The following is a 27,930-nucleotide window of genomic DNA, read 5'->3' as shown; positions in this document are numbered from 1 at the left end:
CACCCGCCGCCTCGTTCGCTGCGCGCCGCCCGCCCGAGCTGAGTAGAACGTCGCGTTCTGCTCGCGCACTTCGCAGTCGTCTTCTTGCCGCTCCCTTTTCTCCTCAGCGCTACTCTCACTCACCGCCACCGCCATGAACGGGCAGCTCAACGGCTTCCACGACGCGTTCATTGAGGAGGGCACGTTCCTCTTCACCTCCGAGTCTGTGGGGGAAGGCCACCCAGGTGAGGTGACGGGGCATGGAGCGAAGCGAGGGGCGGGGCGCCGGGCCTGGCCAGCCGGAGCCGCCGGCCGCGGTGCGCACGCCGGTGACCCTCCCCCGGCGGGCGGTGGGGAGAGCGCGGCCGCGCGCCCTCCTCGTGGCGCCGCCGGTGCCGAGCGCGTGGCCGCCGCTCCCCTCACTCCTCCCCTCCCATCCGGCCGCGCGCCCCGGCATGCGGAAGATTCCAGAAAACGAGAAGGGCGGGGGCCGCGGCCGCTCGTGCTCTACCCGGGGAGGGCACGGTTTCCGCCTCCCCGCCCTGCGGGCCGAGCCGCCTCGAGTGGGCGGCCGGCCCCGCGTGCTCGCGGCCGGCCCGCGGGAGCGCGCGCCCCGCATTGCAGCCGCAACCACGTGTTTGCCGCATGTGGCCTCGGCGAGGGAGCCGGCGGGTGACCCGGGTTTGCGGAGCTGGGCCAGGGGCCCGGGCCTCGGAGGGGGTCCCCTCTTCCCGTTAATTCCCTCCCTCTGGTCCACGCTCCACTGAAGACTATGACGTGCCCTTAGGCGGTTATGGCCTTGCGTCAAGGTGACAGCCTCCAACTAAATATAGCGCGCGTCGGAGGAGGCCTGCCTTATTTGGACCGCGCGTGAGGAGGACAGGAAGCGTGAATTAAGTGTAAGCTGCCATTGCGTTGGGTCTCCTTTTAAAGTCTGCGGGGCTGACCCTCAGGCAAGGTTTTACTTCACTTGTCCTCCGGGCTTTGTCCACTCGTCCGCCATGATGGAGATCAGTTTACACGCGCACGAGTGAAGCTGTTGGAAGGAGCTTTCGATCTCAGCCTGGAAAACTCACCTAGTAAAAGATCGTTATTTTACTGGAGTGTTCCAGCCCTTTCTTAGGATGACCACGGTGACAGATACCTAGTCTGATGGGTTAAGGATCCATTTCTCTAGTAAGTCTTCTGTGCCTATGATGAAATCCCACGAGCAACCTCGTGGTATGGTGAGGACAAACCCCAAGATCTGCTGAGTGAAGGTCAAGTGTGGTGTGGTGACTTTTCCCCTCAGTACTGAGACGTTATCATACGTATTAGACCCGCCTTCTATTAATTTCATTTAAGTCCCAGCGTTTGCGTTAGATTAAGTCTTTGGCCTCTGACTTGACTGTAGCACACATTTCACTTTAATTTTTTTGGATGGTTATAGAAAATTTAGGAAAGTGATGTTTGGGAGTTTATTACTGTTCCCGCTCCTAATTTTTAATAGAAGGCAGTGCAGTGGGGGGAAGAACATCAAGGATTCAGCCTGCGTTTGGGGATTTCCCACACTGTTCCGTTCTTGTTTCCTTGTCTCCTCTTAAGATGAAATGATTTGTTCACAAAGTGTCCTTGCTTTCATCTAACTCTTTAGGAGGCACTTCTGTAAATGACAGTATTTCTTATTGCCCTAACTGGTGCTTCTTAGGGTCAGAGAGAAATTGATAAGATAAACAATTCACCTCTCTGGCTGGTTAGATTTATAATACAAACTTTAAACTTTGGGGATAAAATGTAATTACAATTGTTCTTGAAAAATAATACTCCTTGCTTTGCTTTTGGATGGAAGATAAACATACCTTAAAGGTGGAACTGAAGTCCTTGTAAGATGCAAAGTGCATTATGTTGCAAAGAGTTTAAATGTATTAAACATGCTGAGTGTTTTGCTGGCTTTTCTGGATTGGTGATCTTGTGCAGCTATACTAAGACTCAGGTGTAGGTAACATGTAGCACTGTGTCCAGCATTTGTTCTTCAGGCAAGTGGTTTCTGTAAAAGCAGTGCTTTCCGTAGACAGCAGGTAGAAGAATGCCACTGAAAATGAACACTTGAACGGGTTAAATTGGTAAACTTTATGTTCTGTAAGTTTTGCCGCAATTTTTAAAAGAAAGCTCTCACAAAGATCTTTACAGCTGTAGTTAAAAGGAAGGAGCATGACACACTAACAGTAAGTTAAAGAAATTGAGTAAGGAATTTTTTTTCCAGATAAGATTTGTGACCAGATCAGTGATGCTGTCCTTGATGCCCACCTTCAGCAGGACCCTGACGCCAAAGTGGCTTGTGGTAGGTTCAGAACACTGCTTTCTCAGCTGATGAAAAAGTAACGTTAAAATGACTTTGTAAAAGTGATGTTTGAGTGTGAACCTCTCTTTTATAGAAACTGTTGCTAAAACTGGAATGATCCTTCTTGCTGGAGAAATCACATCCAGAGCTGCTGTTGACTACCAGAAAGTGGTTCGTGAAACCATTAAACACATTGGATATGATGATTCTTCCAAAGGTGTGTTTTAATGAGTTGGCTTTTCTAATCTCATTTTTTCAGACCTTTTCTTCAGTCTTCTCTAGCTCTATTTTCTAGAATGTTCCCAGGAATCTTTAATGCCACTTGTATACTTTTACTGTCTTTTTGTCCCAGTGCTGTTCTGGTGTCCAAAAGTACTAAGTTTTAGGTATCTGATTTCTTCAGCAGTATTTACAATTGTAGATAATTGTTGTAAATACTAAGTATTGCTATAGCCTCCTTCTTTTTTTTTTTTTTTTTTTAAACAAGACATTGCTTTGTTTATAGGGTTTGACTACAAGACTTGTAATGTGCTAGTAGCTTTGGAGCAGCAGTCACCAGATATTGCTCAAGGTGTTCATCTTGACCGGAATGAGGAAGACATTGGTGCAGGAGACCAGGTATCTTGGTAGACATTTCTTTGCATTACTTCTAACATTAAATTCTGAAGCATGGATTTATCACATTGGTGACTTTTCTTTTTCTAGGGTTTGATGTTTGGGTATGCCACTGATGAAACTGAGGAATGTATGCCTTTAACCATTGTCTTAGCACACAAGCTCAATGCCAAATTGGCTGAGCTACGCCGAAATGGCACTTTGCCTTGGTTACGCCCGGATTCTAAAACTCAAGTGAGTGGAAATCATCATAAAATTAGATTACACACGTTGAGTTGGCACAGAACATCAGTAAAGTTGTTTGATTAAAGTTAAAGAATAGCATTTGTCTTGTTTGGTAGACTGATGGTCTTGATGGTCTGATCTGCTTTGCTTTCAAGGTGACTGTGCAGTATATGCAGGATCGAGGTGCTGTGCTTCCCATCAGAGTCCACACAATTGTTATATCTGTTCAGCATGATGAAGAAGTTTGTCTTGATGAGATGAGGGATGCCCTAAAGGAGAAAGTCATCAAAGCTGTGGTACCTGCAAAATATCTTGATGAGGATACAATCTATCATCTACAGCCAAGTGGCAGATTTGTTATTGGTGGGCCTCAGGTAAGGCCTTACAGTGTTGATTCAGCTTGCTTTTTTTGATCTTCTGTCATGGTTACTTGCAAAAATTTGGCTACTTTCACCTTTTTTCTAGGTTGTTTTTGAAGTCTACATGTGAATCTTCTGAGGAAATTTCCTGAGTGATACTGAATAAGCATTTAACAAGCCTGATCTAGAACCACTGGAAAGGGTTAGGCGTAAAGTGACTTAAATCCTGTAATTTCAGGGTGATGCTGGTTTGACTGGCCGGAAAATCATTGTGGACACTTACGGCGGTTGGGGAGCTCATGGAGGAGGTGCCTTTTCAGGAAAGGATTATACCAAGGTGGACCGTTCAGCTGCTTATGCCGCTCGTTGGGTGGCAAAATCCCTTGTTAAAGGAGGTCTGTGCAGAAGGGTTCTTGTTCAGGTATATACTCTTTTATACAACTGGGATGATTAAAAGGCATATAAGGGGGGCATTTGGTAAATTATCTGTGGTCTTTTTTTATACCAGTGTATTACACTTGTACGTGGGTTTTTTGATCACTGACTTTTATGACATTTAAATTCTTTTAGGTCTCTTATGCTATTGGAGTATCTCATCCATTGTCTATCTCCATTTTCCATTATGGCACCTCTCAGAAGAGTGAGAGAGAGCTATTAGAGATTGTGAAGAAGAACTTTGACCTCCGCCCTGGGGTCATTGTCAGGTAAAGATGGTAAAGCCTATTGCTAGTGAAAAAATATTGAGGGTGTGGGTGTGTATGTCTGTGTATTTCGATGTGTCCAAATCTGAGGGTCAAGGTGTGAAAGAAGACTCAAGTGGGGAAATATTTTAATTCCTAGAACGTGTTGATGTCATCTTTTCAATTGCCTTCATTAAAGGCTTAAATTACTAGGAAAAATCTAAAATTACAGTGCTCCACAACTTAGACTGACTACCCTAGAAAGTCCTCCACATTTGATACGAGGCTTTGTTCGTGTTACCTAAGGAATGTTTACTTAACAGAAATTAGTACAAATAAATGGAATGTTCATGGCTGTTATAAAGAAAATAACCATAGTAGGGTGTGGGCATGGGACCTCGGTAAGTATTCCATGATCTTAGATGAGCTTTTGACACTTGGAATTTCTCAGAATAATGACAAGTTTTCATATTTGTTGAGCCAGGGACGGAAAAACAAGAACTATAGTTACTAATAAGGACTGTGCAAGGAGTTTGGACACCAGGGAAGTAACAAACACTTTTGCCACAAACTTCTTTCCTAGCACACCCCAGAGAACTGAACTCATTTGCCAGGAGTCTTGAAAATGAGTCTTGCTGATTGTTTTGCTTTATTTTAATTGAATGCTACATATTAAGTTACGGACTTGTATATTCCAGGGATCTGGATCTGAAGAAGCCAATTTATCAGAGGACTGCAGCCTATGGCCACTTTGGTAGGGACAGCTTCCCATGGGAAGTGCCCAAAAAGCTTAAATATTGAAAGTGTTAGCCTTTTTTCCCCAGACTTGTTGGCGTAGGCTACAGAGAAGCCTTCAAGCTCTGAGGGAAAGGGCCCTTCTTCCTAAATTTTCCTGTCCTCTTTCAGCTCCTGATCAGTTGCAGTCACTCTAGTCAATGACATGAATTTTAGCTTGTGTGGGGGACTGTAAGTTGGGCTTGCTATTCTGTCCCTAGGTGTTTTGTTCACCATTATAATGAATTTAGTGAGCATAGGTGATCCATGTAACTGCCTAGAAACAAACCAACAACACTGTAGTAAATAATGCTTTGAAATTGAACCTTTGTGCCCTATCAACCCAACCTTCTAAAATCCTAATTGCATTGAGTTTCCCACCAAATGCTGAAAATGTCCTTGTAATGTGCACGTAAAGTACTTGTAGTTCCATTATAGCCTCTTGTCTGGCAATGCCACAGCCCTGTCAGCATGAATTTGTAATGTCTTGAGCTCTATTATGAATGTGAAGCCTTCCCTTATCCTCCCTATAACTTGATCCATTTCTAATTATGTAGCTCTTTGTCAGGGAGCGTTCCCTATCCAATCACTCTTGCATGTAACGCAAGTTCCAATTGGAGCTCTAGCCTGACATAAGAAAAAAAAAAGGCAGTTACCATTAAACCATCTCCCTGGTGCTTATGCTCTTAATTGCCATCTTTAAACAGCACCAAATCAAAATCTCTCCACTTTTCAGCTGTCTTTTGGAGGACGTACGTAATAAGGTTTTTATTTAGTAAACCAATCCTATGCATGGTTTCAGCACTAGCCAAACCACCAACTCCTAGCTCTAGAAAAACAGGCACTTGGCACCCTTGTGATGTGATACAGAGAAGTCACAGGGCAGTACCTGAGGGTCTGTAGGTTGCACACTTTGGTACCAGATAACTTTTTTTTTTCTTTATAAGAAAGACTGAGTACTCCACACTGCACAATAACTCCTCCCAAGGTTTTAACTTTGTTTTGTTTTCAAAACCAGGTCCAATGAGCTTTCTGAACAGCTGGTGTAGCTACAGAGAAACCAGCTTCCTTCAGAGAGCAGTGCTTTTGGCGGGGAGGAGGAAATCCCTTCATACTTGAACATTTTCTAATCGCTTATTTATTGTATTCTGGGGTATGGCGTAAGTACAGAGAAGCCATCACCTCAGATGGCAGCTTTTAAAAGATTTTTTTTTTTTTCTTCAACACCATGATTCCTTTAACATGTTTCCAGCATTCCCAGGTAGGCCAAGGTGTCCTACAGAAAAACCTTGGGTTAGACCTACAGGGGGTCTGGCTGGTGTTAACAGAAGGGAGGGCAGAGCTGGTGCGGCTGGCCATGGAGAAAGCTGACTTGGCTGGTGTGGTACAGAGAAGCCAGCTTGTTTACATGCTTATTCCATGACTGCTTGCCCTAAGCAGAAAGTGCCTTTCAGGATCTATTTTTGGAGGTTTATTACGTATGTCTGGTTCTCAATTCCAACAGTTTAATGAAGATCTAAATAAAATGCTAGGTTCTACCTTAACCTGTGTCCATTATTATTTTCAAATGTTTTGGTTTGAATGAATCAAACACACTTTTTAACCCTGAGTAACTGTAATCCCATCTGTGGTTCAAAGAAATGGCTTCAACCCCTGACTGCAGGCACTGAGAAGGTTTGTAAATCACATCCCTAACACTGGGAAGAAAGTTCAAGACTGGATCTCAGCCTTTTTTGGCCAATGCAGTGGACAAAATTCATGTCTCATTGCAGTAGCCACTTCTATGCTGTCAGCAATGTCTTAAATTATCTAAAATTAAGGGCATAAAAACCACTAATGTGAGTTGTGTGATAATGTTCATTCTTGAAAGTTTACACCAATTTTCATCTTTTTGAAAATGTAAACAGTTTAATACCTAGTTCCAATTCCTTTATATAAACAGGTGTTAAAGACTGCAAGTTGTATTATGTTCAGGACACATTTTTACAGTTCAGCAGTGGTGAGGGACCAGTTTCCAATATATCTTTATAATCTAAAATAAATGAACTAAAGTGAAATTTAAACATAAAGCCACAGTTAGGCTGTAAGTTCTTAAAAGGCTTATTCTAAATCTGTGACAGTTTATGTAGAAAGTTCAGCTGTAAAGCTTGGACCACCCTTGAGCCTAGGAGCCTCTTGGCACATGTTCATATCAACATGTATGATGAAGTCAAGTGGATAAACTTCAAATGTGAGGAACAAAGAATGCTTGATTACTCCTGTCTGCCTGGAGGCTCAAAAGTTACGTTGGAAGGGAAGGCAAAACTACATCAGGAGTATCAATGATTAACTTCTGACTTGCTCTGAAATGAGGACTTGAATTCTGCATGACATTGAAAAGCTCCAGCTTAAGTTTCAAAAAGCTTTTAAATGCGAGTGCACTTGTGGCCTGAAGGTAAGTGACCATGTTGGCTAAATGAGGGAGATGAGAATGAGCAAGTGCCTGTGAGCTGGAGTCGCACCAGAGGTCTCCGTTCAGTGTTTGCTGGGTTGATCCAGCCCTCAAACAGTGACAGGTGGCTTGTCTTCTGCCCTAGCCTCTCCCTAAGTGGCAGGGGCAGTAGGGGGGTGGGAAAAGACACTGGATTAACCACCCCAAGGAGAACAGCAGAACCAAAGGCATGAGGTGGCAGGGGTTGGAGGTGATCACAGCAGAAAATCAAAAAGCATGAAGTGTGTTAAAGGAGTGTAATTATGTTTAGGTTGAAAGATACATTTGTCCTTGCTTTTCTATAAAGTTCCAAGATGACCAAAGATCCGAATGCTGGGGGCAGGATGCAAAAGCCGCCTGGCTAAAAGGGCACTGATACCAGGGCCTGAGTACTGAAATCTGAATAACCCAGGTTTACTCCATTAAACAGCTTTTCTTACCAGCACTGAGATGAGCATCCCACCCCAACTCCACTGACCGAGTGTCGGGCGGCACACTAACAGGGAAGCAGCGTCTTGGCCTATACTAAACGGAAACCAGGAGTCCCCTCTCAAAGTGAAAAGCTACCTTTATTACCAAGTAAAAAAAAGGGCGGGAGGGTGTAAGGGGAACAAAGTAACTGACCCTACTGGCAAAGGACACAGTGCTAAGGCTCACTGTGTGTCACTGAGAGATCTGCAAAGGGACTGAGAAGCAGTTCCCACACACGGTTAGCAAGATGCCTCCTGGAGCACAGCAGCCGCTGACCCACAAGATGCCTTGTATGAATCAGAGGGACCTACTGCCAGGCCCCACCTGGCCTCAGGGAGGTGTCCTCATTCAGTCCCAAGCTACACAACTGCATAGCAGCCCCGCTCTGCTCTGTCTACCCCTAATGGCTCCAGTATAAAGACTGGAAGAACACAGAGGCAGTAGAGATGAAATCAATAGATCCAAGAAGTAAGAGGTAGAACTGATGGGACTTGAAATTCTAAGAAATGTGAGAAAAAGGGAAGAAAGAAGGCTGATGGATGAGTCAGCTGGCTTAGTGGGAAAAAAAAGTTGCCATCCGGCTAATACAGGAGAAGCAGGTCTGAGTTAGGTATGAATGACAGTTCTGTTTAGGGCAGTGAAAGCCCCGAGGGACATCCAGGTGGAGCTAGATAATGCACAGGCCCAGGGCACAGGAAGGGAGCCTGAGCAGCAGCATCACTGGAAACCATGGAGTGGACATAACCATCCCAAGTGTGTACAGGGAACAGGCAACGGCCTAGGAGAGAACTCAGATGGGGGGAGAAGGAAGGAGTGCTGGGGACAGAGGGGGGAGGTGGCATGGGAAGAGAAAACTGAAAACAGTCCTTTATCAAAAGTATAGGGACTGCCAGTCCCTGCTGCCTCAGGGCCGTGAGGTCACAGAGCAGGAGCCTAGGTCTTGTTTTTTTTGTTTTGTTTTTTGTTTTTCTAATTATTCTATGTATTCTTACTTCCTAGCTCCAGTGCCAGGCCTTTGAATTTTCACAGAATTGAGGATCTTCCTGAATCATATCCAAACCTCGTACATCCAAACCTAGAAAGTGGCTGTAAACATTCCCTAATCTCTCACAAAGAGTTTGGTTACATCTTTACACCGCCTGCTTACTAAAGGCTAGACTAATACTAAACACTGAGCTTAGTTTTAGAGCAATACTACTACCAACCATCTACATTTCCGTTGAGTTTAACTCTGTGCTATTCTAAATACTCTCATAACTGCTAATGAACTTAGTGGCTGCATAGATAGCAGGAACAGAGAAGGAAGCAGAATTGCAGTGAAGAGAAAATTACTCCACACGCATTTAAAGCCCGATCACCACCCTAATACTTACAATTAAGTAGACAAGCTTTAAGCTACATCATTTCAGAATTATTGTCAGTGATTCTAAAAATTATGAGAGGCAGTGTGCAGGACCTTAAGTCAAACAGACTTGAGATTCAAACCATCAGTCCATCCCTTATGAGGTATATGTCTTTGAGCAAATTATGTTACGTCTCAGCCTCAGTTTCCCCAACTGTAAAACAGGGCTAATGGCCATCAAGGACCAAATGTAATGACACAGGCACAGTGCTTCACACAGGGCCTACCTAGCAAACGGCAAGCACTCGAGAACAGCCAGCTATTATTTTCATCACGTACATTAAATCTCTTTCCCCACGGAGCCAGTCACGTTACCTGATTCTTATCCCCTTTAGCCTAGAAAGATATTCTCACATTGTTTTTTAACCCCCTTCCCAAGCCCCTCAATCTTGGATTCATAAATCTTATCTTTGCTTTACTTCCTTGGTTTCTCTAATCTATCATCTCTGAATTTAACAGAGCTATGGATAGGAAAAAATATTTTAAAAGAAGTCTTAAGTGATTTTTTTAAAATGTCCACTGCACAGATAATGGTCCTGTGACTGGCTGCCCCCACGTCTGTTCCCAGTGTCCGGCCTCCCTCAGAACTCTGAGTGGATGGGGTCAGAATGTGGCTCAGGAGGATCAGGACTTGCAGAATCCATGTTTGAAGGACTCGACTCTCCAACGGGCTCAAAGGGTCGCAAGTTTGCATAAGTCACCTCCTGGGCCAGCTGCTCCAGGGAAGGGCGGCCCAGTGCCAGATTTCGAAGTGAAATACAAGTCATCAGGAAGCTGAAAAAGAGGGAAAAGCCTCCCAGTCCAAACGCCTGCTTCAACACACGGGAATCCCTGCCAAAGCCAGCGGGGCACCTGGCCCCACCCCTCACCCAGGCATAACTGAGAGCCTCCCCCCGCTGGCCCCTCCCTCCATCCCAGCTGGAGAAGCATCTCGCTCCTTCTACAGTCTGGCAGAGGACTCCAGGGCGGGGTAGGAATAACCCACGGGAGGCTGGAGATGAGCTGAGGCGGAACAAGGCAGCCGGCCACCAGACATGACATTTACTCTTCCATTCGGTCCCGGAGAGGAGAATGGGGAGGGGGAAAGGGACTTAGCACTGGACAGTCCTTTCCTGGGAAAGAGTCCCCACCGTTACCCTCACCAGAGGAAAGTTACCCAGCTTGCAGACGTCTGATGGCAACAAGTACAGCTGTGGGTAAAACTGACCTGCGGCGAAACACATAGAGCTTTCGCAGCCAGAAGCGCACGAGTCGCTCGTGGAAAGGGGCATTTCGCCGGCGTTCAATCTCCTGGAGCTTTTGCTGGCGTCTAAGAAAGGTCTGAACCAGAGGTGTCGGCTCGGGGCCCCCTTTTACTTCCCCTTCCAGCAGAGGCTGCAGCTCTGGAGGTAGAGGCCCTGTTTCTACCCGAAAGAGGACAAAAAGAGGAATCACCGAGAGAGAGCGTTCTCTCTCCTGCAGCTCCCTTTTCATCAGTTAGACGCTTCAAGTTCCTTCTTGAATCCTCAGTCACAACCCTGACTGCTTGTCAAGGGGGCCACCGCAGCCCAAATCTTCATAAACTCACCACTTCCATTCTCCACTTTCTCCTTTAATTCTTGCAGATACGCCAAGTCTTGCTCCAGCGCAAGCTCTGTGGTGTTGACATACATGTACATGTAGCAGGAAGGGCGGGACGACGTCGTGTGCACCTTATGGTACTCGCCCGCAGGCAACTGCCAAGGGGGAAGGCGGGTACGCTGCATCCTCGGCCTTCCCTGCAGCCGTGAGCTCCCTGCGCTACCTCGCCCACCCCGCCCCCTGCCGCACACATGCCCAGACATCTTTGTTCCTGTGGTTTTGAGTCCAAAGGAACTGAGCTCTAGGATCCTGAATGAGGCTATCTGCAGCCACGAGGCCCTTGCTTTTTAAGCCCGCGCTGCAGCTGCATTAATGTAATGTTACAGCATTCTGAGTCTATGATAAATCAACTCCACTCATCTCAGCTTTCATACCATTATGAATTCAGGCAGAATACCTGCATCTTCTCTCCCTCCTGAAGAGTCTGGTTCCTCTGTTCCGACACCAGCTCCACAGTCACCTCCCCCTGCAGCAGCTGGATGCTTGTGTTGCCCAGGTCTTCGCTCACGAAGTTCTCCAGGTGCAGCCCTGCCAGGGGCAACAGCTTCTCATCCCACCCCGTGGGAGAGTGGCTCACTCCCACACCCTCACCGCCACCACCCACTCAGGTTTCACAGACATTCCTCCCTGCAGGAGCGGCCCCTCCCCCTCCATCACAGGTCCCTGGCCAAGGAAGCCAGGAGGAGCGACAGCAAAGCCTCCCTGCTCTCCTCCATACCAGGGAAATCTGCGATGAAGACCACTTCTGTGTGGTTGTCCAGGCTGCTCTTGATTTCCTGTAACTTGGTCCTCCAGGGAGACAAGTCCATCAACAGTGGCTGCAGCCAAGGTGTGCGCCGGAAGGGGGACCAGGCAGCCTGCACGATGTCCACGCGAGGGTCAAAAATCCTTAGGAAAGGAAACTATGTTCTAAGGAGGCCACAACCACCTTCACACCAGAATTTCTGGTTCTGTTCATCATCACAGGGCTTTCCAGAAAGAAGAAATGGCCTGTGGCAGCATATCATTGCCAGTTTGGGACAGAGAGAGAAGGGGAAAGAGATTCTGGAGCACTGGGAAGAAGTGGGGTTAGTGGCAACCTGAGGAGAGTTGTGTTAACAGCTTCTGAGATAAGTGAGTTACCTTTTCTTCGGGATGATGGTGCCCCCTGCTGGAAGCAATCAGCTATGCCCACAACCGGGTCAACAAGGACATGCACCAGAGAACAGCCTTTCAAGCAAGACAACACTGGGGAGCATGGGCTATTCATCTCGGCAAAAAGAGCTGGACTTCATTCTCCCCCTTCTCCGCTCCCCTTGCCCACCTCTGCTGGAAGCGGTCATTGATGGAGACCCAAATATCAAAGTAGATCTGGGGCTCAGTGACATTGTACTTGGGAAGCAGGCGGCTCAGGCAAGTGGCATATTGCTTCAGCATGTCGGCATGATCCTTCCATCGCCGGCTCTGTGTGAATACCTGCCCCAAACCCCCACGTCAGTCCCACCTCGTTGTCATCAAGCTCCCGGGCAGGTCATGCACTGCCAACGGCACAGAGAGATCCCTGCCTGCGGCCAGTTTTGACCAGAAAAGGCAAAAAAAAAAAAGACAACAAGACAACTTTGTCTTTCTGGAAGAATTTTTCATCTTTGGGCTAGTGGTACTTACCTTTCCCAAATCTAATCTCAGTTCAGTAAAGTGACTGACATTGCCCCATTTCACCCCCCAACAAAAGAAGTGTCCTTTGGCTGGAGCCGTGTGGAACGAGTGGACCCAAATTTGTTATTTTATGACTGTGTTTAGGACCAAACCAGACCCCAAAGCTCAACGGAGGCTCTGAAGACCAGCAGGTTGTCAGCACCAGACATCTCACCCCAGGGTTAAGGTAGCCCAGCTCGCCGGTGCGGCCATCGCGGTAGGTGACCTTCACGTGCTGGTGGGAGCGCGAGTGCACCATCATGTCCCAGGAGTAGCCGTACAGCCCGTTGGTCCAGTTGTTATAGCCCTGAGGGGGCAGCACCGCGGGAATCAGCTCGGCGGTCCACACGCCCATCCTCTACCAAGACAAGGTCTACAAGACCAGCCCATTCTCTCCCCAGCGCTGTCACCTCCGTCCCCAGCCCACAAACACACCTGGGTGAGGAAGTGGGAATAAGGCAGGAAGAGCTGCTCCAGGAGGTAGAGCAGGGTGAAGGCCGCGCCCAGCCGGTGGCGCAGCCCCGGCTTCTGGCCGCCCTTGGCACGGCCCCTCTTGTACACGCAGGAGGCACTGGGCTGAGGGGCAGCCCTGAGGGGCAGCAGTCCTTGCAGCCTTTTCGGGCAGTGAGCGACCAGCTTCCGGGGCCACTCGGGAGAGCAGAAGAGAGGGCTGCTGGCCAGCATGACGTAGGGGAACATACCTAGGAAGGCAAGGAGAAAATCGGCACTTCAGGAGTCTGGCTGGGGAAACGTGTTAATGCCCTCAACCCGCTTCCCCCGGGGCACCCCCACCCCCAGACACTCCGCTGGTGATGAAAGCAGTCTTCACCTAGAGAGGAGCTACACAGCGTGCCAGCTGAGCCTGGAAGCCCCAGCCATCTCCTCCCCGCTTGTCTCTGTCTCCCAGAGACCGCGCCTGGCACGGTTCAGCTCGGGCGCCCGTCACCACCTCCCATGCCCACACGCGCCTCTGCAAACCCGGGGTTTCCCACTTCCTGCCAGACCACGGGACTGACCGATGCTGAAGAGCTGGGAATTCATACAGTGGAAGTAGGACACGAAGAGCAGGCCGACGGACCTCGAGGCGTCAAAGAAGAGCAGGAAACCAGCTGAGAGGTCGAGCAGCAGCCCGCACCAGTGCACCACCAGCAGGCTGGTCATCTCCTCGGACAGCACGAGTCTGCGGAAGCCAGCGGCGGAGGTCAGGCGCTGGCACTGGAGAACCCAGCACTCCCAGGGACCTCTCTACCCTGGCCCTGCCGGAGGGTCCACCCCAGCAGGTGGACAGAAGGACTCTGCACAAAGACATCCTTGGGCAGAGTTTTCCAACCCCTGTTCGTTTCCGTACACTCTGGGTGTCTAATTTTTTTCAACAGACCCTATGTAATAAGTAAGAGTGGATCTCCAGGGCAAAACTGGGTTGAGAAGAGTGTGGGATGTGGAGGACAGATTCTTTGTGGAGGTCATATGTGACGTGAAACTTCAAAAGGGGAACGTTTGACTAACACAATAATGACGTTAAACTTCAGGACCTGGGAAACAGCAGAAGAGGAAAAAGAACAAGGTAAAACCAGAGGCAGGAAGAAATGGGAGGAAGAGAGAAGTCAGGGAGGAGAAGCTCCAGTCTGTTTTGTAAAGAGCTGGTAACCATGGTTTTGTCAGGGCTGACTGTCCACCTTCTCATCATGCCGGCGGTGGGGGATCCTGACTAGAGGCCGGGGAGGCAACCCAAGGACAGAGACACCAGAGACACGGCAACTGCTGGGGGCACTGACTCACTCACCAAACCACCTAGTTCCGGTGCTTTCCTTTCCTTTATTTGTTTTCCCTCGGTTTCTGCCCACACTGAGTCTCCTGGGCGGGGGGCACCTAGGCCTAGATCTTTTGATATCACTGACCCTGCCTTCTGCTGAACAGGAAGATGAGCAGGCAGAGGGAAGCACGTGCAAAGTTCAGGCCAAGTGGAAACAGCCGCCACTACCGTAGGCCTGCGGGGGGCACCACCCGCTCTGCACCCCGGCTGCAGAGGCCTCTGCTCTGCTGCTCACTTGAAGGGACTGAAGAGCCAGTGCCGGGACAGAGACTCCATGGAGTAGCCTTCGACCCAGTCTGCATCCAGCTTTTTCACACCCGCAACGAAGTACACAATGAAGATCTGCAAAAACAAAATGCAAAACGAATGCTCAGGCAAAGTCAGACCTTGCTCTCTACAGACACGAGTAAGTTCTGAGCTCCATTCAAGGCCCAAAGAAGATCAGATCCACTCCTCTATTCGCTCATCTCAGAGGTCACTCACCCGACAAGTATTTTGTGACTTCCTACCAATGCCAGGCACAATATTAGGCACCAAGGAAAATCACGAAGCATAGATGTTACTCTTTCTCTCATGAGGATTCTAATCTAGCAGGAACAAAGCTCTATTCTTGCTCTGACAAGGTGAGAGAACCCAGAGGCGAGGGGATTGGAAACAAGGGAAGAGCCAGCCTCGCTGGAAAGAGAAGATCCGAGGGGCAGAGCAGAGTGCAGTCCGGTCGTGGGACGGCCGTGCTGACCGTGGCTGGTGAGGACACCTCCCTCTTCCCGAAAACCCTGTACCTGGCCCCGCAGCACAGCATAGTTCCAAAGGGGCACGTGGGCATTCCGCTTCCGCGCACTCAGCAGGCCGTCCACAGACCTGCAGCGATGGAGAGGAGGATTGAGGAGAGCCGCTGAGTCCAGACCCATTTCCACCTTGTTGCTGAAATGTAACAATCTCTCAGGCGGAGGGTATAGCTCAAGTGGTTTAGCTTGTGTGGGGCTCTGGGTTCAATCCCCAGCACCTCCCCTAAGAAGAAATAAATAATTAAACCTAATTACCTCCCCCTACCAAAAATGAATGAATAAATGAGTGAATGAATGAATGAATGAATGAATGAATGAATGAATGAAAGAATCTCTTCCCCAGGACATCTCCCATCTCCTCTCTGGTCCTCTGGACTACTCTGAGGCCCTTTAGGACTATATGAGCATGCTGCGACAATGATTATTTTAAGTCATAACAGAAATATTACTAGTGAGTTCTAACAACAAAAAGTTCAGTGTTTACCATGCGCTGGTAAGCAAATTAGTTTGCCCTAATGAAACAAATCAGGAAAAAGACTACAATGCTAGAATATGACTGAATGTGAAAAAGAATGAATCTGAGGGAACATCCAAAAAGCTAAAGGTGTATGAAAATATAGAGAGAGCATTTTTTAAAAAGTTTCAACATCCCAGAGAAGCTGACATTTCATAGACCTGGACGCCAGGTTCTAGTACCAGAGGGTGCCTGCTAACAGCTTATCCAGGGTGAGGACTGGTAAAACCAGGCTACTGAGATCAGATGTATTCTGGGGAGGCAGAAGCAAAGCGGGTTTTCAAGAAGACAAGGAGCAGAGAAGCTGAAAGGGGCAGCTTACGCTTGTGGCCAAGAGCGCTGGGGTCTGCAGTCATGGGGATCTGCGTTCTCGCTTGTGCCTCTTACCTGCTACATGACCTGAGGCAAATCCTTTACTTCTCTAAGCCTTAGTTTCTTCATCTATAAAATGGGAACAGCACTATGGACCCCACAGGGTTATAATGTGGAAAAATCAAGTGTTTAGTATAGTGCCTGGTATGTGGAAAGCCTTCAGTAAGTGACGGGTCTTTTTTCAAACTGTGAAAAAGTCATAAAAATGAAACTTTTCAGGAGTACTCTGTCAAAACGGCCTCTTGATTCTTTATGATCAGAGCTGGCCACTCTGAATGAATGTACAGGTTTACAAAAGGGGAATCTGCATGTGTGTACTGATGAATGAAATTTAATTAATGACTGATAAATCACTAACAAATCCGATGTTTGACGTATTTCCCCCCATGCCCACCTTACTAACAGATCATACTTGCTTTTCACTTAAGAATGAGAAGACTCCTTAAAGGTCATCTGTCCTACCACCCTGTCTCCAAATCCCTTCTCCACCTGCCCTGAGAGATGGTCTCCTAAGCCAGAGGCGGGGGAGGGTTACCTCCTCCCAGGACCGCACAGCTGAGCAGCCCTGGCGGGCCCTCTCTTTCTGACATGACTCCCTCACAGTAACTTCTACTCTTGGCTCTAACTCTGCCCCTCTGGGCTCACACAGAGAAAGTCTGCTCCCTCTTCCACATGACCACCCTTGAAGTATCTGAAAACAGTTATGTCTGGCTTTAGTTTTCTCTTCTTCTCTCTAAGAGGATTACAGGAAGTGGACAGATCAAGGCACCTGGGGAGACAGGGAAAGACTGAAGGGGTGGGAATGGAGCCATTTTGCTTTTTGTCATCCCAAGTGCCCCAACCTCACTGACCCTTCTCCCTCCCAAATCCACCCAAATCAAAATGTTACCTGTAACCACACTTTGCAAAGCATGGTTGAAAATACACTTGCTGGGACAAATCCTAGGACCTCACTGGGCCCCATCTCTGGTAACCATCCTGATGCAGCCAACCCCTCCCTCTTTTCCCCTAGACTCATACCAGTAGTGGTTTGCATCCAAGAACGTCAGCTGGAAGGCCAACAAACCATACAAATAGGAGTGGTTGTTCCATGACGTCTTGTCCAGGAGAAACACATACCAGTATGGCAGCAGGAATAACACACAGCTTATCCGGTAGCACAGGCCCAGCATCACGCCCAGTGCCCCTGGGATTCGTGGGGAGAGGATTAAGAGGTCAAAGAGTCACCACAGGCCCATCTCCCCTGGGACAGGCTGTGAGGGGGATTAAGAAAAGTCATCAAGACATTTTATAACCAGGTAAAAATAAATTAAGTGTTATTTTAATATTTTTAAAAAGAGTTATGCGGTCACAGCTCAGATGACACACAGGCCAGCAGGATGAAATTATGTCCCGGAAGAAGTGAAATAAGAGACCCATGACCTTGGGCATTATACCAGCATGCTCTGTATTTCTGGGTTTTAGGTAGCCCAGTCAATACTCCCACCTCTGCTACAGATTCCCTCACCCAGAAACATGATGGTGTAGACAAGATACATCCAGTCAAGAGGCAGTGGCTGCAGGGCATCCAGCAAGGGGAAGCGGCACACGTCCAGCCCGTCCAGGTATCTTCGGTCCAGGGAGCTGAGTCCCCGCTCCTGGGGAATGTCCAGGACCATCAGCAGCCCTGAGAAGGCAGAGGGGGAGGGAGCCGATGGGCCTCAGCAAAGGGAGCCATGGAACACTCTGGAATACAGTCGAGCCCACCCAGCTCCAGGGTCAGACTTCTTTCCTAACCCTGGAAAGAATTCATTCAACAATAATTACTGAGCGCCAGCTCTGTGCTTAAGCATCATGCTGGCTGTGTGATCTGACAGTTCTCCATTTGTGAAAGGGGCTCATACTGTTTTACAGGGTTTCAGAGAAGATTAAATGAGAGAAGTATACAAAGTGTTATAAAAGCTGTTCAGATTTTCATAGTCGTATTTATAAAGGTCTGTCCTACTGGGTGATGCTTCTCAAAATTTTTCATTTCCCAGCACAGCAGTATTTGGCCAGCACTCTGGGGTAAACAGAAGGGGCTACTCAGGTCAAGAAGACAGCTCCGGTTAAGGCAGGATTTCTCAACCCCAGGACTATTCAGAGTTTGGACTGGTTAATTATTTGCTGTGAGGGCTATCCTGTGGTTCATAGATCATTCAGCAGCATCCTTGGCTTTTGTGTAGATGCCAGTAGCCACCTATTCCCTCTCCCCCTCAAGCTGTGACCAATAAAAATGTCTACAGAAGTTGCCAAATGTCCCCCAAAGAGCAAAACTGCCCCCAGTTGAGAACCACTGGGTTAAGGGGAGCAATATCTCAGCATATCCGTAACCCATTCCAAACATACAAGCAGTGCCCTGTGAGTTAGGAAGCCCTGGATGAGGGTGTCCCAGACAAAATGTCTGCCCTGTCACTCCTGCCGTTTCTCTGAAATCTAGTCCTTAGCATAGCTACTGAGCAACTTCATGCCACCAGTAAAATAGGTTCCTGTCCCTCTGCCTCTGTATTTCCTATAGCCTCAAATCAAAGCATTTCTGGCCTTCAAACCCTAATCAGAGGAGACAAAACTGGGTTTGATCCTAAACTTCACAAAGACCTCTTTCAGGATATCAGTAACTTCAGCTCTTAGGAAAAGGAAGGTAAGTCCACTAAGCAAGTAAGTAACCAAGAAATGGACAAGGGACAATTGTTATTCTCCCACCCCAACCACGCTGGCCCCTCCCAGAAACTGGACTTACCAAAGAGAAAACGGAAGACTGCCAGGCTTGCAGGATCCGTTGGCCTGTTCAGCAGGGTCACCAGCCTCCCCCAGCTGGACACATCTGTCCACTCAAAACCCAAGAGTTTCCCCATTCGGCTGCCCTGACGGGACCCTGAGGTCTGTCCAGCCTTGTCTTTCTGTACTTTATCTGCAACCAATCAATGGAAAAAGTTGTGTGTACGCGTATGGGAATGGAGATGCTTTAAAACAGGCTCCTCCTCAAATCACAGAAATCCCTCCCAGGGCTTCTGTCTACCTGGGTTCTCCCACCTAACTCTGACTACCCGAAACATCCCTGCAGTGCAGCCCCTCCTCCAGGACCCCCCGCAATGTCCCCAACACCTGTCTCAGACTACAGTCCTCCCACCGCAAAGCGCCCTCAAATGTCATCATCACCCCGAAGCCAAAAACGAAAATCTTTCCACAAGCCCCATTCCAACAGAGCCCCCTTCTCCAAGTCCCACACGGCAGTCCTCCCGCCCTCACCCCTCTGAAACCCGCGCCCCTCTCTATCCGCCACAAGGCGGGGCTCTGAGCCTACCTGAGACAGGCGGGACCCGCGCGGACCGAGCAGACGCCGCCATGGCCCCGGGGAGGTAGGTCGGCCAAAGCAGCAGCGTCGGAGCAGGGGGCGTCGCGAGGGCAGCGGGCGTCGCGAGGGCAGCCTCGCTGAGCCCCGCCTCCCCGACACATCAGCACCCGCGCGGCCGGCCGGAAAGCGCCGGGATTGTCGTGAAGGGCCCTAGTTGGCCGCCGCAGACACCCTGCTTGGCGGCAGAGGGCGGAGCAAGGGGCCTTGGGGCGGAGTGGGGCGGGGCGGTTGCGAAGGGGCGTGGCCGAGCCCCGCCTAACCGGGTGACACGGGAGGAATGAAGATTCCACCGGACCTGCAGGTCTTCTGTGGAAAGACCCGTTTCTCCGCTGAGGCGTCCCGAGGCCTCTCCGCGCTTTCAACCTAAGAAGACTTGGAGTGCCTGCGACTTCCCTGGGCCCCTCCTCGGCCCCATTAGGCCTCTCCAGGTTGTTGTGTCCCTGCGGTGCTCCTTGCAGTGAGCAGTGCGGGCGCAGATGTCAGACTTCCCAGAAAGGTTGAGCGCCGAGTTGAGGACGCACCTGGAAGGGTTGCACTGGCCCAGAGAGAGTGTGCGAGTTCCTTTATTCATTCTTCCAGTACCTGCCAAGAACCAGAGGTTTGACAGCTGCAGGGGAAACCGGAACAACGTAACTGCAGAGGGGATGCAGAACAGGGGCAGTGAGTAGAGTAGTCCATCAGGGAAATTCTTTGAGAGGTGAAGTCTTTTTTTATAAAAACAAAAACAAAAACAAAAACTTTTTTATTGAGTTATAGTCATTTTACAATGTTGTGTCAAATTCCAGTGTAGAGCACAATTTTTCAGTTATACGTGAACATATGTATATTCATTGTCACATTTTTTTCGCTGTGAGCCACCACAAGATCTTGTATACATTTCCCTGTGCTGTACTGAATAATTTTGTTTATCTATTCTACATATGCCAGTCAGTATCTACAAATTTTGAACTCCCAGTCTATTCCTTCCCACCCCCCTCCCCCTTGTCAATCACAAGTTTGTATTCTATGTCTATGAGTTTGTTTCTGTTTTGTATTTATGGGTTTTTTTTTTTAGATTCCACATATGAGCTATCTCATATGGTATTTTTCTTTTTCTTTCTGGCTTACTTCATTTAGAATGACATTCTCCAGGGACATCCATGTTGCTGCAAATGGCGTTATTGTTGTCGGGTTTTATGGCTGAATAGTATTCCATTGTATAAATATACCACATCTTCTTTATCCAGTCATCTGTTGATGGACATTTAGGCTGTTTCCATGTCTTGGCTATTGTAAATAATCCTGCTATGAACATTGGGGTGCAAGTGTCATCCTGAAGTAGGGGTCCTTCTGGATATATGCCCAGGAGCAGGATTCCTGGGTCATATGGTAAGTCTATTCCTAGTCTTTTGAGGAATCTCCATAGTGTTTTCCACAGTGGCTGCACCAAACTGCATTCCCACCATCAGTGGAGGAGGGTTCCCTTTTCTCCACAGCCAGAGAGGTGAAATCTGGAACAGAGTTGTAACATCTAATTCTCTGCAGTGGGATTGGCCAGCAGGATCAGAGGAAGGCATCTTAGAGCAGCAGTTCTCATATTTTTCAGTCTCATAACTGCTACACACTTTATTGAGAACCCAAAGAGTTTTTATTTATACGGGTTATATTTTTCCATATTTACTGTATTGGAAATGTACAGAAATGTTTAAAATATGTGTTGACTCAAAAGAAAAAAAAGTAATAAACACATTACACATTTACATAACATTTTTATGAAAAAAGTATATTTTGCACACAGGAAATTAAATGAGGAGTATTGTTTCACATGCAGATCTTTCTAATGTCTGGCTTACTTGAAGAAAGTTAGATTCTCATCCCTGCTTCTGCATTCTATCTGTTGTGAGGTGGTACTGATTGAAGTATATGAAGGAAATCCGGCCTCTCAGATACTTAGTTGGAAAAAGCACTTTTATGGTCTATTTAGATAACTATGGATATTCTTTGATATTACACCTAAATTTACAAGTGCTCATTTTTTTAAAGGTTAGTCAGATGTGGAATCAGAAATCATATCAATGAACTTTATGCTTTATTACATTAAAATCATTGGTATATCTTGCGCTTTGAATGGCCCATTTACTCACACATGATTTTGTAAAATCATACATATGGTTATTTGGAAAACACTGGTTCACTGAGTTATGCAGCTCTTCTAAATGCAGAGTCTCTTAAATGTCGGGAAGCTGCCAGTGGCAGATACAAGTTTTCTAAAATTCTAATTTTCACTTGAAAGCTCAAATTTTATCATTGGCAACAAATACTGTCTATTGTTTTCCTTGAACGAACCAGCAACTTTTATTTTTGAGAAAATACCTGCCAAATGCACCAGTTTGAATAACCACAGTTTGTCCAATGTCCTTTCAGGTAAAATAGTACTTCTTTTAGAAAAAAAAAACTAAACTAAGATGCTTGACATCTTATTTGTGTTGGGGGGGGTGCAAATTAAAACAACGAGATACCTGTTAGAATGGTTGAAATCCATGGCACTGACAACATGCTGGCAAGGATGTGGAGCAACAGAAACTCTGCTTTGTTGCTGGTGGGAATGCAAAATGGTACAGCCATTTTGGAAGGCAGCTTGGCAGTTTCTTACAAAGCTAAATGTACTCTAATTGTATGATCCAGCTATAGTGCTCCATAGTATTTACCCAAATGAATTGAAAACTTCTGTCTGCACAAAACCTGCACGTGAATATACAGCAGTAGTATTCATAATTGCCCATACTTGGAAGCAACCAAGATGCCCTTCAGTAGGTGAATGGATAAAGCAAACCGGCATATCCATACTATGGAATATTCAGTGATCAAATGAAATGTGCTATCAAGCCGCAAAAAGACATGGAGGAAACTTAAGTGCATATTGCTAAGTGGAAGAAAGCAGTCTGAAATGGCTGTGTGATCCAAACTGCGTGATATCCTGGAAAAGGCAAAACTATGGAGATAGCAACAAGATTGGTAGTTGCCAGGGACTGGGGGAAGGAAGGAAAGGATGAATAGGAGGAGCACAGGAATTTTTTTAGAGAAGTGAAATTGTTCTGTACGATACTGTAGTAATGTCATGGTGAATTCATGTCATATACTTGTCAAAACCCATAGAATCTATAATATAAAGAGTGAACCCTAAAATAAACTATGAACTTTGTTAATAATATTAGCCCATCAATTGTAACAAATGTGCCACACTAACGCAAGATGTTAGTGAGATTTGGGGTGGGTGATGGGAAAATTCCGTATCCTTAATGTGATGGTTGTTATACAAATCTATACATGTGATGAAATTTTATAGAATTATATACAAAAATGCATACATATTAAATTGGTTGAAATCCAAAAAAAAAAAAAAGCAAGATGTTAGTAATAGGAGAACTGGGAGAGCATGAAGTGGTGTATGGGAACTGACTGTATTACTAAAAATAAATAAATAAAGTCTATTGATTGAAAAACAAAGGTTGGTTGAACTTACAGTTTAATTGCACAAGTGGTTTTTCTTAAAACAACTGTGATCAGCCATCGCACGTGGGTATGCAGAAGGGCTGTGTGCATATATCCCATTTCTTCACACGAAGCAGTAAAAACATCTGTACTGTAGTGGCAAGAGTTCGATTATCGGGCACAGGTATGTTTGGCAAGTGGAATCACTGGGCTAACAGAGTTCCTGAGGGTGAGGGTCTGGCTCACTTCTAGGTCAAGTTGGGCCAAGTCACTTTGGAAGCCACAAACCTGTTTAGGGTGTAGACCTCTAATCCACTGTCAAATCCCAGTCCAAGTGAATTCAGGGTGGGTTGGGAATTCTGGCCTACTCTTCCAGCAGCACTTAAAATTAGACAATTCTATCAAGTTCAGCGTTTATGGTCTATTATGTGCCAAGAATTGAACAAGTTACAGAGGAGGAAACAAATGAGTAAGTCATGGCCTCTGTCCTGTAGAAGTATAATAATAAAAAGAATATAGAAATAATAGAATAATAATAGAATATAGGAAGTTAAAAGGATTAAGTAAGGTTCAAAGTGCTATGAGGAAGAAATGAATTACACTGGAGAAATCAGGAAATTTTTTGAAAACATGGGCTTTAAAGAACGAGTACAACTTTTAGAGGAGAGAGAGAAATCAAAAGTTCTTAATAGTTGTGGGTGAACAGAACATTCTGAGTAAGAAATCAGCTACTGAAAGAGCTATGCTAGCTTCGCACCTCTTCGTCCCATGCTTTTAACTTGTTTCTGTTCAAGGGGTTAGTTTCCAGTTTATCCTTTTTGGACCAACATAAAGAGACTCATGGCATTTAGCATTCATTTCTACATAAAATAGTCCAAAATTTACAAAAGGTATTTCTTCATGGGTCTTTTCTAATACAATTTTCTTTCTGTCTGCACTATAGAGAAAGAAGCCCTCTTTCAGATCTCTCAGTCCAATACCCCAAACATTTAGTGAGTGCCTACTGTGTGCAGGATATATATTCTTTTCTATGAGGGGTACCAAAGTAAAGACACAGCCCCTGCCTTTACAGAACTTAGAGTCTCAGGGAAGTCAAATGTGTATGCAGTTAATGGCAAAGCATATTATAGGTTCTATAAAAGACACAGTGTGATGGTGATCAGAAGAGGAAGAAGTTAACTTCAGTGGGGAAATCTGGAAGGCTTCATGGAAGCAATGTCTTAAAAACAAATAGACTTTCCACAGGCAGTGATGAATGAAGCAGGATATTCACTCATCATGAGACAAGTCTACTTAAGCAAAGATATAAAAGGGGATGGTGTGTTTGCGGAAGGGCGTGTAATTTAGTATAACTGAAGGGCTAGGGGGTAAGTCTCATGAAAGGTAGGCTTCAAAATGCAGGTTGAGAAGAATCTTGGAATGTCAAGCTAAGGAGTTTGGACTTTACCCTGAGGGCAGTGTGGAACATACTCGATGTTTGGGGAAGATAACAAGCAGCCTCACAAGAAATGGATGGGAAAAGAAAGGTCAGTTTGGAGGTGGATGGAAATGTCCAGAGAAGGGATCGCGCTGGCATTACCTAGGAAGCAGGAGCTGGTGTGGAAAGGAGGGAGGTGGATTTGAAAGACACCACCAAGACTTAGTGATGCTCCGTCGTCTATTTAGGATCGCTTTGGGGTTCCTAACTTGGGAAACTGGCAGAATGGAACTGCTATCCAGGAGGAGGAACATAGGAAAATGATAAAGGGTTTGGTTTGGCTGTGGGATGTGTCTGTGGACTGTCCAGGGCACTGAAGAGGCAGTAATGGCAATGGAGAGAGAGGTACAGATTGGGGGATTGTCCATAAATGGCTGTTGAAACTGTAAAGGCATTGATTGCACTTCCCTAGGGAGACCAGGGTTTCTCAACCTTGGCACTGTTGACATTTGGATTTGTGTATTCTTTGTCATTGGCAGGTAGGGGAGGGCAGAGGCTGTCCTTTGCATTGTGGGAAATTTAGCATCCCTGGCCTCTACCCACTAGATTCCAGTAGCACACCCTTCCCCTCCAGTTGTGTCAATCAAAAATATTTCCAGACATTGTCAAATGTCCCCTGGAGGACAAAACCAACCCCATAGAGAACTACTGCTCTAGGAGAGAGATGGGAATCAGAAGATGGCTAAGGGCAGAACATGCAAGTTCCAAGGGCACAGTCAGAAAGGAAGGATGCACACTGAGAGAGATGTGGGTGATGGTGTCACAGATGGGGTGGCCAGTGGCGTGACAGTCTATCAAGGGGGGTTTGGAGACAAAAGAGATCTTAGCAGTGGTGAGAGCTTTATGATCCTTCAGGGAGCAATTCCATTTGAGTCTCCTGAATCTGCTTCTTCCTTGTTCTCTAGCCTTTTCCCTGAGAGGTACAAGTAGCCTTTTCGCACTTAGGTTATAAATAAGACTGGGATACATGCCGATGTGCCCTAAAGTTTGCCTGGTGGCTTTGCAGGCTGATCATATTCCTCTTCTCCTATTTCCTCATTCGATTTGTTCTATGAGTCTCCTTTTTCATTTGTAAAGTGCTTTAGCAGAAATGTAGAAATGTACACCCGTAGCATTTAATCCTACTAATAACCCCGCAAAGCAGCTTTCATTCTTATTCCCATTTTGCAGATGAGGAAACAGAGGCTTCCCAAGGGAAGCGGCTTGCCTGAGACTCCACAGCCAGGGAGCAGTAGATCTGATGCCCAGATCTTCTGATCACGCAGGGATGGAGAACACGCTTCATCACAAAGCGGTTGCTTCTTTGGCTGCAGCTCCCACCACCTAGCAGCTTTTCCTTACAAAGTGATTGGCATCCCACTTCTGGGATAGAGCTTTCCTTGACTGTAAAGGAATCAGTGACTTTTGTTCCCTTCTTGTTCCCTGCCCACAGCACTATTTCTGCTCACAGCACATCATTTGGTGCCTTACTGAATCTCTCACCTTGCGAGGCTGTTAGCAAGGTGGTCTTCTACAAAGGCGAACATTGTAATGTTCGTACAGGTGAGGCCAAGCCTGCAGCCATTCTATATGGTGAAGATGAGATGATCTGGTTGCAGGCCCAACTGTAGGCACTTTGGAATCTCCCTGATGGTTGCTGGGTCTAGGCCAAGGGTCCGCTCCCTCAGGGACACCAATGTATGTCAAAACCTTGCAGTGGCGTAGCAGACCCCAGTGACTCCTCAAGTGTCGTAACTCTCCTCCCCACCCTGGGAATCCTCTGCCACTTCTTCCTGCTCTCCTCAAACATCCTACTCTGGCCTTTTGTTTCTTGGTACCTCTCATGTTTCCCTACCCACCAATTCACTCAGTACCTGGAATTCTTTATAATAGTGATCGCAAAAGCCACCATTTCCTGAGGGTTTTTTAAGTGCCAAGGACAGACAATGAGATGACTGAGGCTTAGGGATGTTACATAAATCTGTCCAAGGTCATATAAATATTAAGGTATAGATCTGCGTGTCTACTAGAAATACAATTTGAATCACATTGGTAATTCAAATTTTTCTTTTTTTTATTTATTGAGTTATAGTCAACTTACAACGTTGTGTCAAGATAATTCAAAATTTTCTAAACGTTGTCAATCAACTACACTTCAATAAAACATAAAATTAAAAAAATTTTTCTGTTAGACAAATTAAAAGAGAAAAGAAACAGGTGAAATTGATTTTATCACTGTTTTAAAAATTTAACTCAGTATATCCCAAACATTATTTCGACATGTCATCAGTATATAAAATTACTAAGGAAATGTCTACATTCTTTCTTTCACAATAAGTCTTTGAAATCCGGCGAGTTTTTTACTTTTATATCACATCTCAGTTCAGACCAGCCACATCTCAGGTGTTCAAGAACCACCTGTGGTCAGTGGCTACTCTACTGGACGGCGCAAGGATAGATCACAAATTCCAACCTACCTCCGTTTGGCTACACAGTAGCTTTTCTAAGGATGGTAAGGAGTGGGCAGCCACATTCTCTGGGAAAGCAGGCTGCTGCTGTCCACCAAAATTCAGATCTGCAGAAGACAGTAATAATCTCATCTTACTGGGAATCAGATTTCATAATAAATGACACTAGAGTGTCTCACAACGCTGTAGAGGTCGAAAATTTACTAGAACCTTTAAAAAAGCATTTGTCAGAGAAGCTGACATTTCCCCCTTGGAACTGTTACTTCCTCTGGGATGTTTGTTCCTTTTTGCACGCCCCTGTTATTGTTCTTCTGTCTTGATAAACACCATCTGGGAAGAGTGGATTTTCTCTGGCCTGGAGCCAGATTGGTGGAAAAATCCTTTGCCCTGGGCCCCTTCTCCGGTCCATAGGGCAATCACCTGACTCTTTCTGTGGGGTCACCAGCCCGTGGGGTGGCCCCTAAAGGGATGTGCATGGTTGTTGAACTCTGGAAGCAAAGGAGAGTAGATGAGCCATTACTTCCTGACCTGAGCAGGGGGCAGCCCTCCATCCCAGGCACTGGGCTAGGTGTATGACATGCGCTCCCCTTTTGGTCCTCATCACGACCCCCGGAGGTCAGCATTGGCACCTGCAAAACCCAGACAGGTGAAGAGGTTCACTCAGGGTCCTCAGCTTTCTGACACCAAGAGCCCAGGGTCACAGCATTCCAGACTTCGGGGTTTTAGTGATTTCTTCTCTCCGCCCTAAAACAGACATGGCAACAAGGGTTGTCCAGTAAGAAATGTGCATATGTCTGCCTTCTGTTTCTCTGTGAACAAGGTCTGGCAGGGTGCTTCTGGTTGACTCCAGTCTCTAAGAACTGGGGGTCAGACATTCAGGACGGAAAAACAGGACACAGCTGCCCTTTCTAACTCAGGAAGCCTAGGACGGCTGCTGGATCTTTCTTTTCTTGTTCCTAAAAGGAGGAAGAAATTGGGCGCCGGGTGGCCCAGTTGCTTTAAGCCTCAGCCCCGGGTGCGGAGGAGACGGGGAGGGCAGCGGCGGGCGCCCGCCTACCTGGGGAACCTGCGCGAGGTGTGGCCGGA

General features: G+C 46.8%; 2 protein-coding genes across 2 annotated transcripts; one reads left to right on the top strand and one right to left on the bottom strand.

Moving 5' to 3' along the window:
* Positions 1-4: 4 nt before the first annotated feature.
* MAT2A (methionine adenosyltransferase 2A) lies at positions 5-6,496 on the top strand. The gene is made up of 9 exons (XM_031441330.2): positions 5-224; positions 2,222-2,299; positions 2,394-2,516; positions 2,805-2,917; positions 3,005-3,148; positions 3,295-3,513; positions 3,737-3,919; positions 4,069-4,202; positions 4,877-6,496. The coding sequence occupies exons 1-9, from the start codon at positions 134-136 to the stop codon at positions 4,977-4,979; spliced, it is 1,188 nt and encodes a 395-aa protein (XP_031297190.1). The 5' UTR covers positions 5-133; the 3' UTR covers positions 4,980-6,496.
* A 1,169-nt stretch (positions 6,497-7,665) lies between these two features.
* GGCX (gamma-glutamyl carboxylase) lies at positions 7,666-19,552 on the bottom strand. The gene is made up of 15 exons (XM_010997832.3): positions 19,399-19,552; positions 18,835-19,005; positions 17,584-17,742; positions 17,097-17,262; positions 15,185-15,263; positions 14,638-14,744; positions 13,606-13,769; positions 13,025-13,290; positions 12,765-12,896; positions 12,219-12,370; positions 11,634-11,803; positions 11,313-11,443; positions 10,863-11,010; positions 10,503-10,698; positions 7,666-10,069 (listed from the first exon to the last, which is right to left on the bottom strand). Exons 1-15 carry the CDS (start codon positions 19,439-19,441, stop codon positions 9,877-9,879), a joined length of 2,277 nt encoding a protein of 758 aa, XP_010996134.2. The 5' UTR covers positions 19,442-19,552; the 3' UTR covers positions 7,666-9,876.
* Positions 19,553-27,930: the final 8,378 nt, after the last annotated feature.

Source organism: Camelus dromedarius, chromosome 33 (assembly GCF_036321535.1).
Source record: "Camelus dromedarius isolate mCamDro1 chromosome 33, mCamDro1.pat, whole genome shotgun sequence".
NCBI classification, from domain to species: Eukaryota; Metazoa; Chordata; class Mammalia; order Artiodactyla; family Camelidae; genus Camelus; species Camelus dromedarius.
Note: the sequence above shows the minus strand (reverse complement) of the source record. Positions and strands in the feature narration are given on the sequence as shown.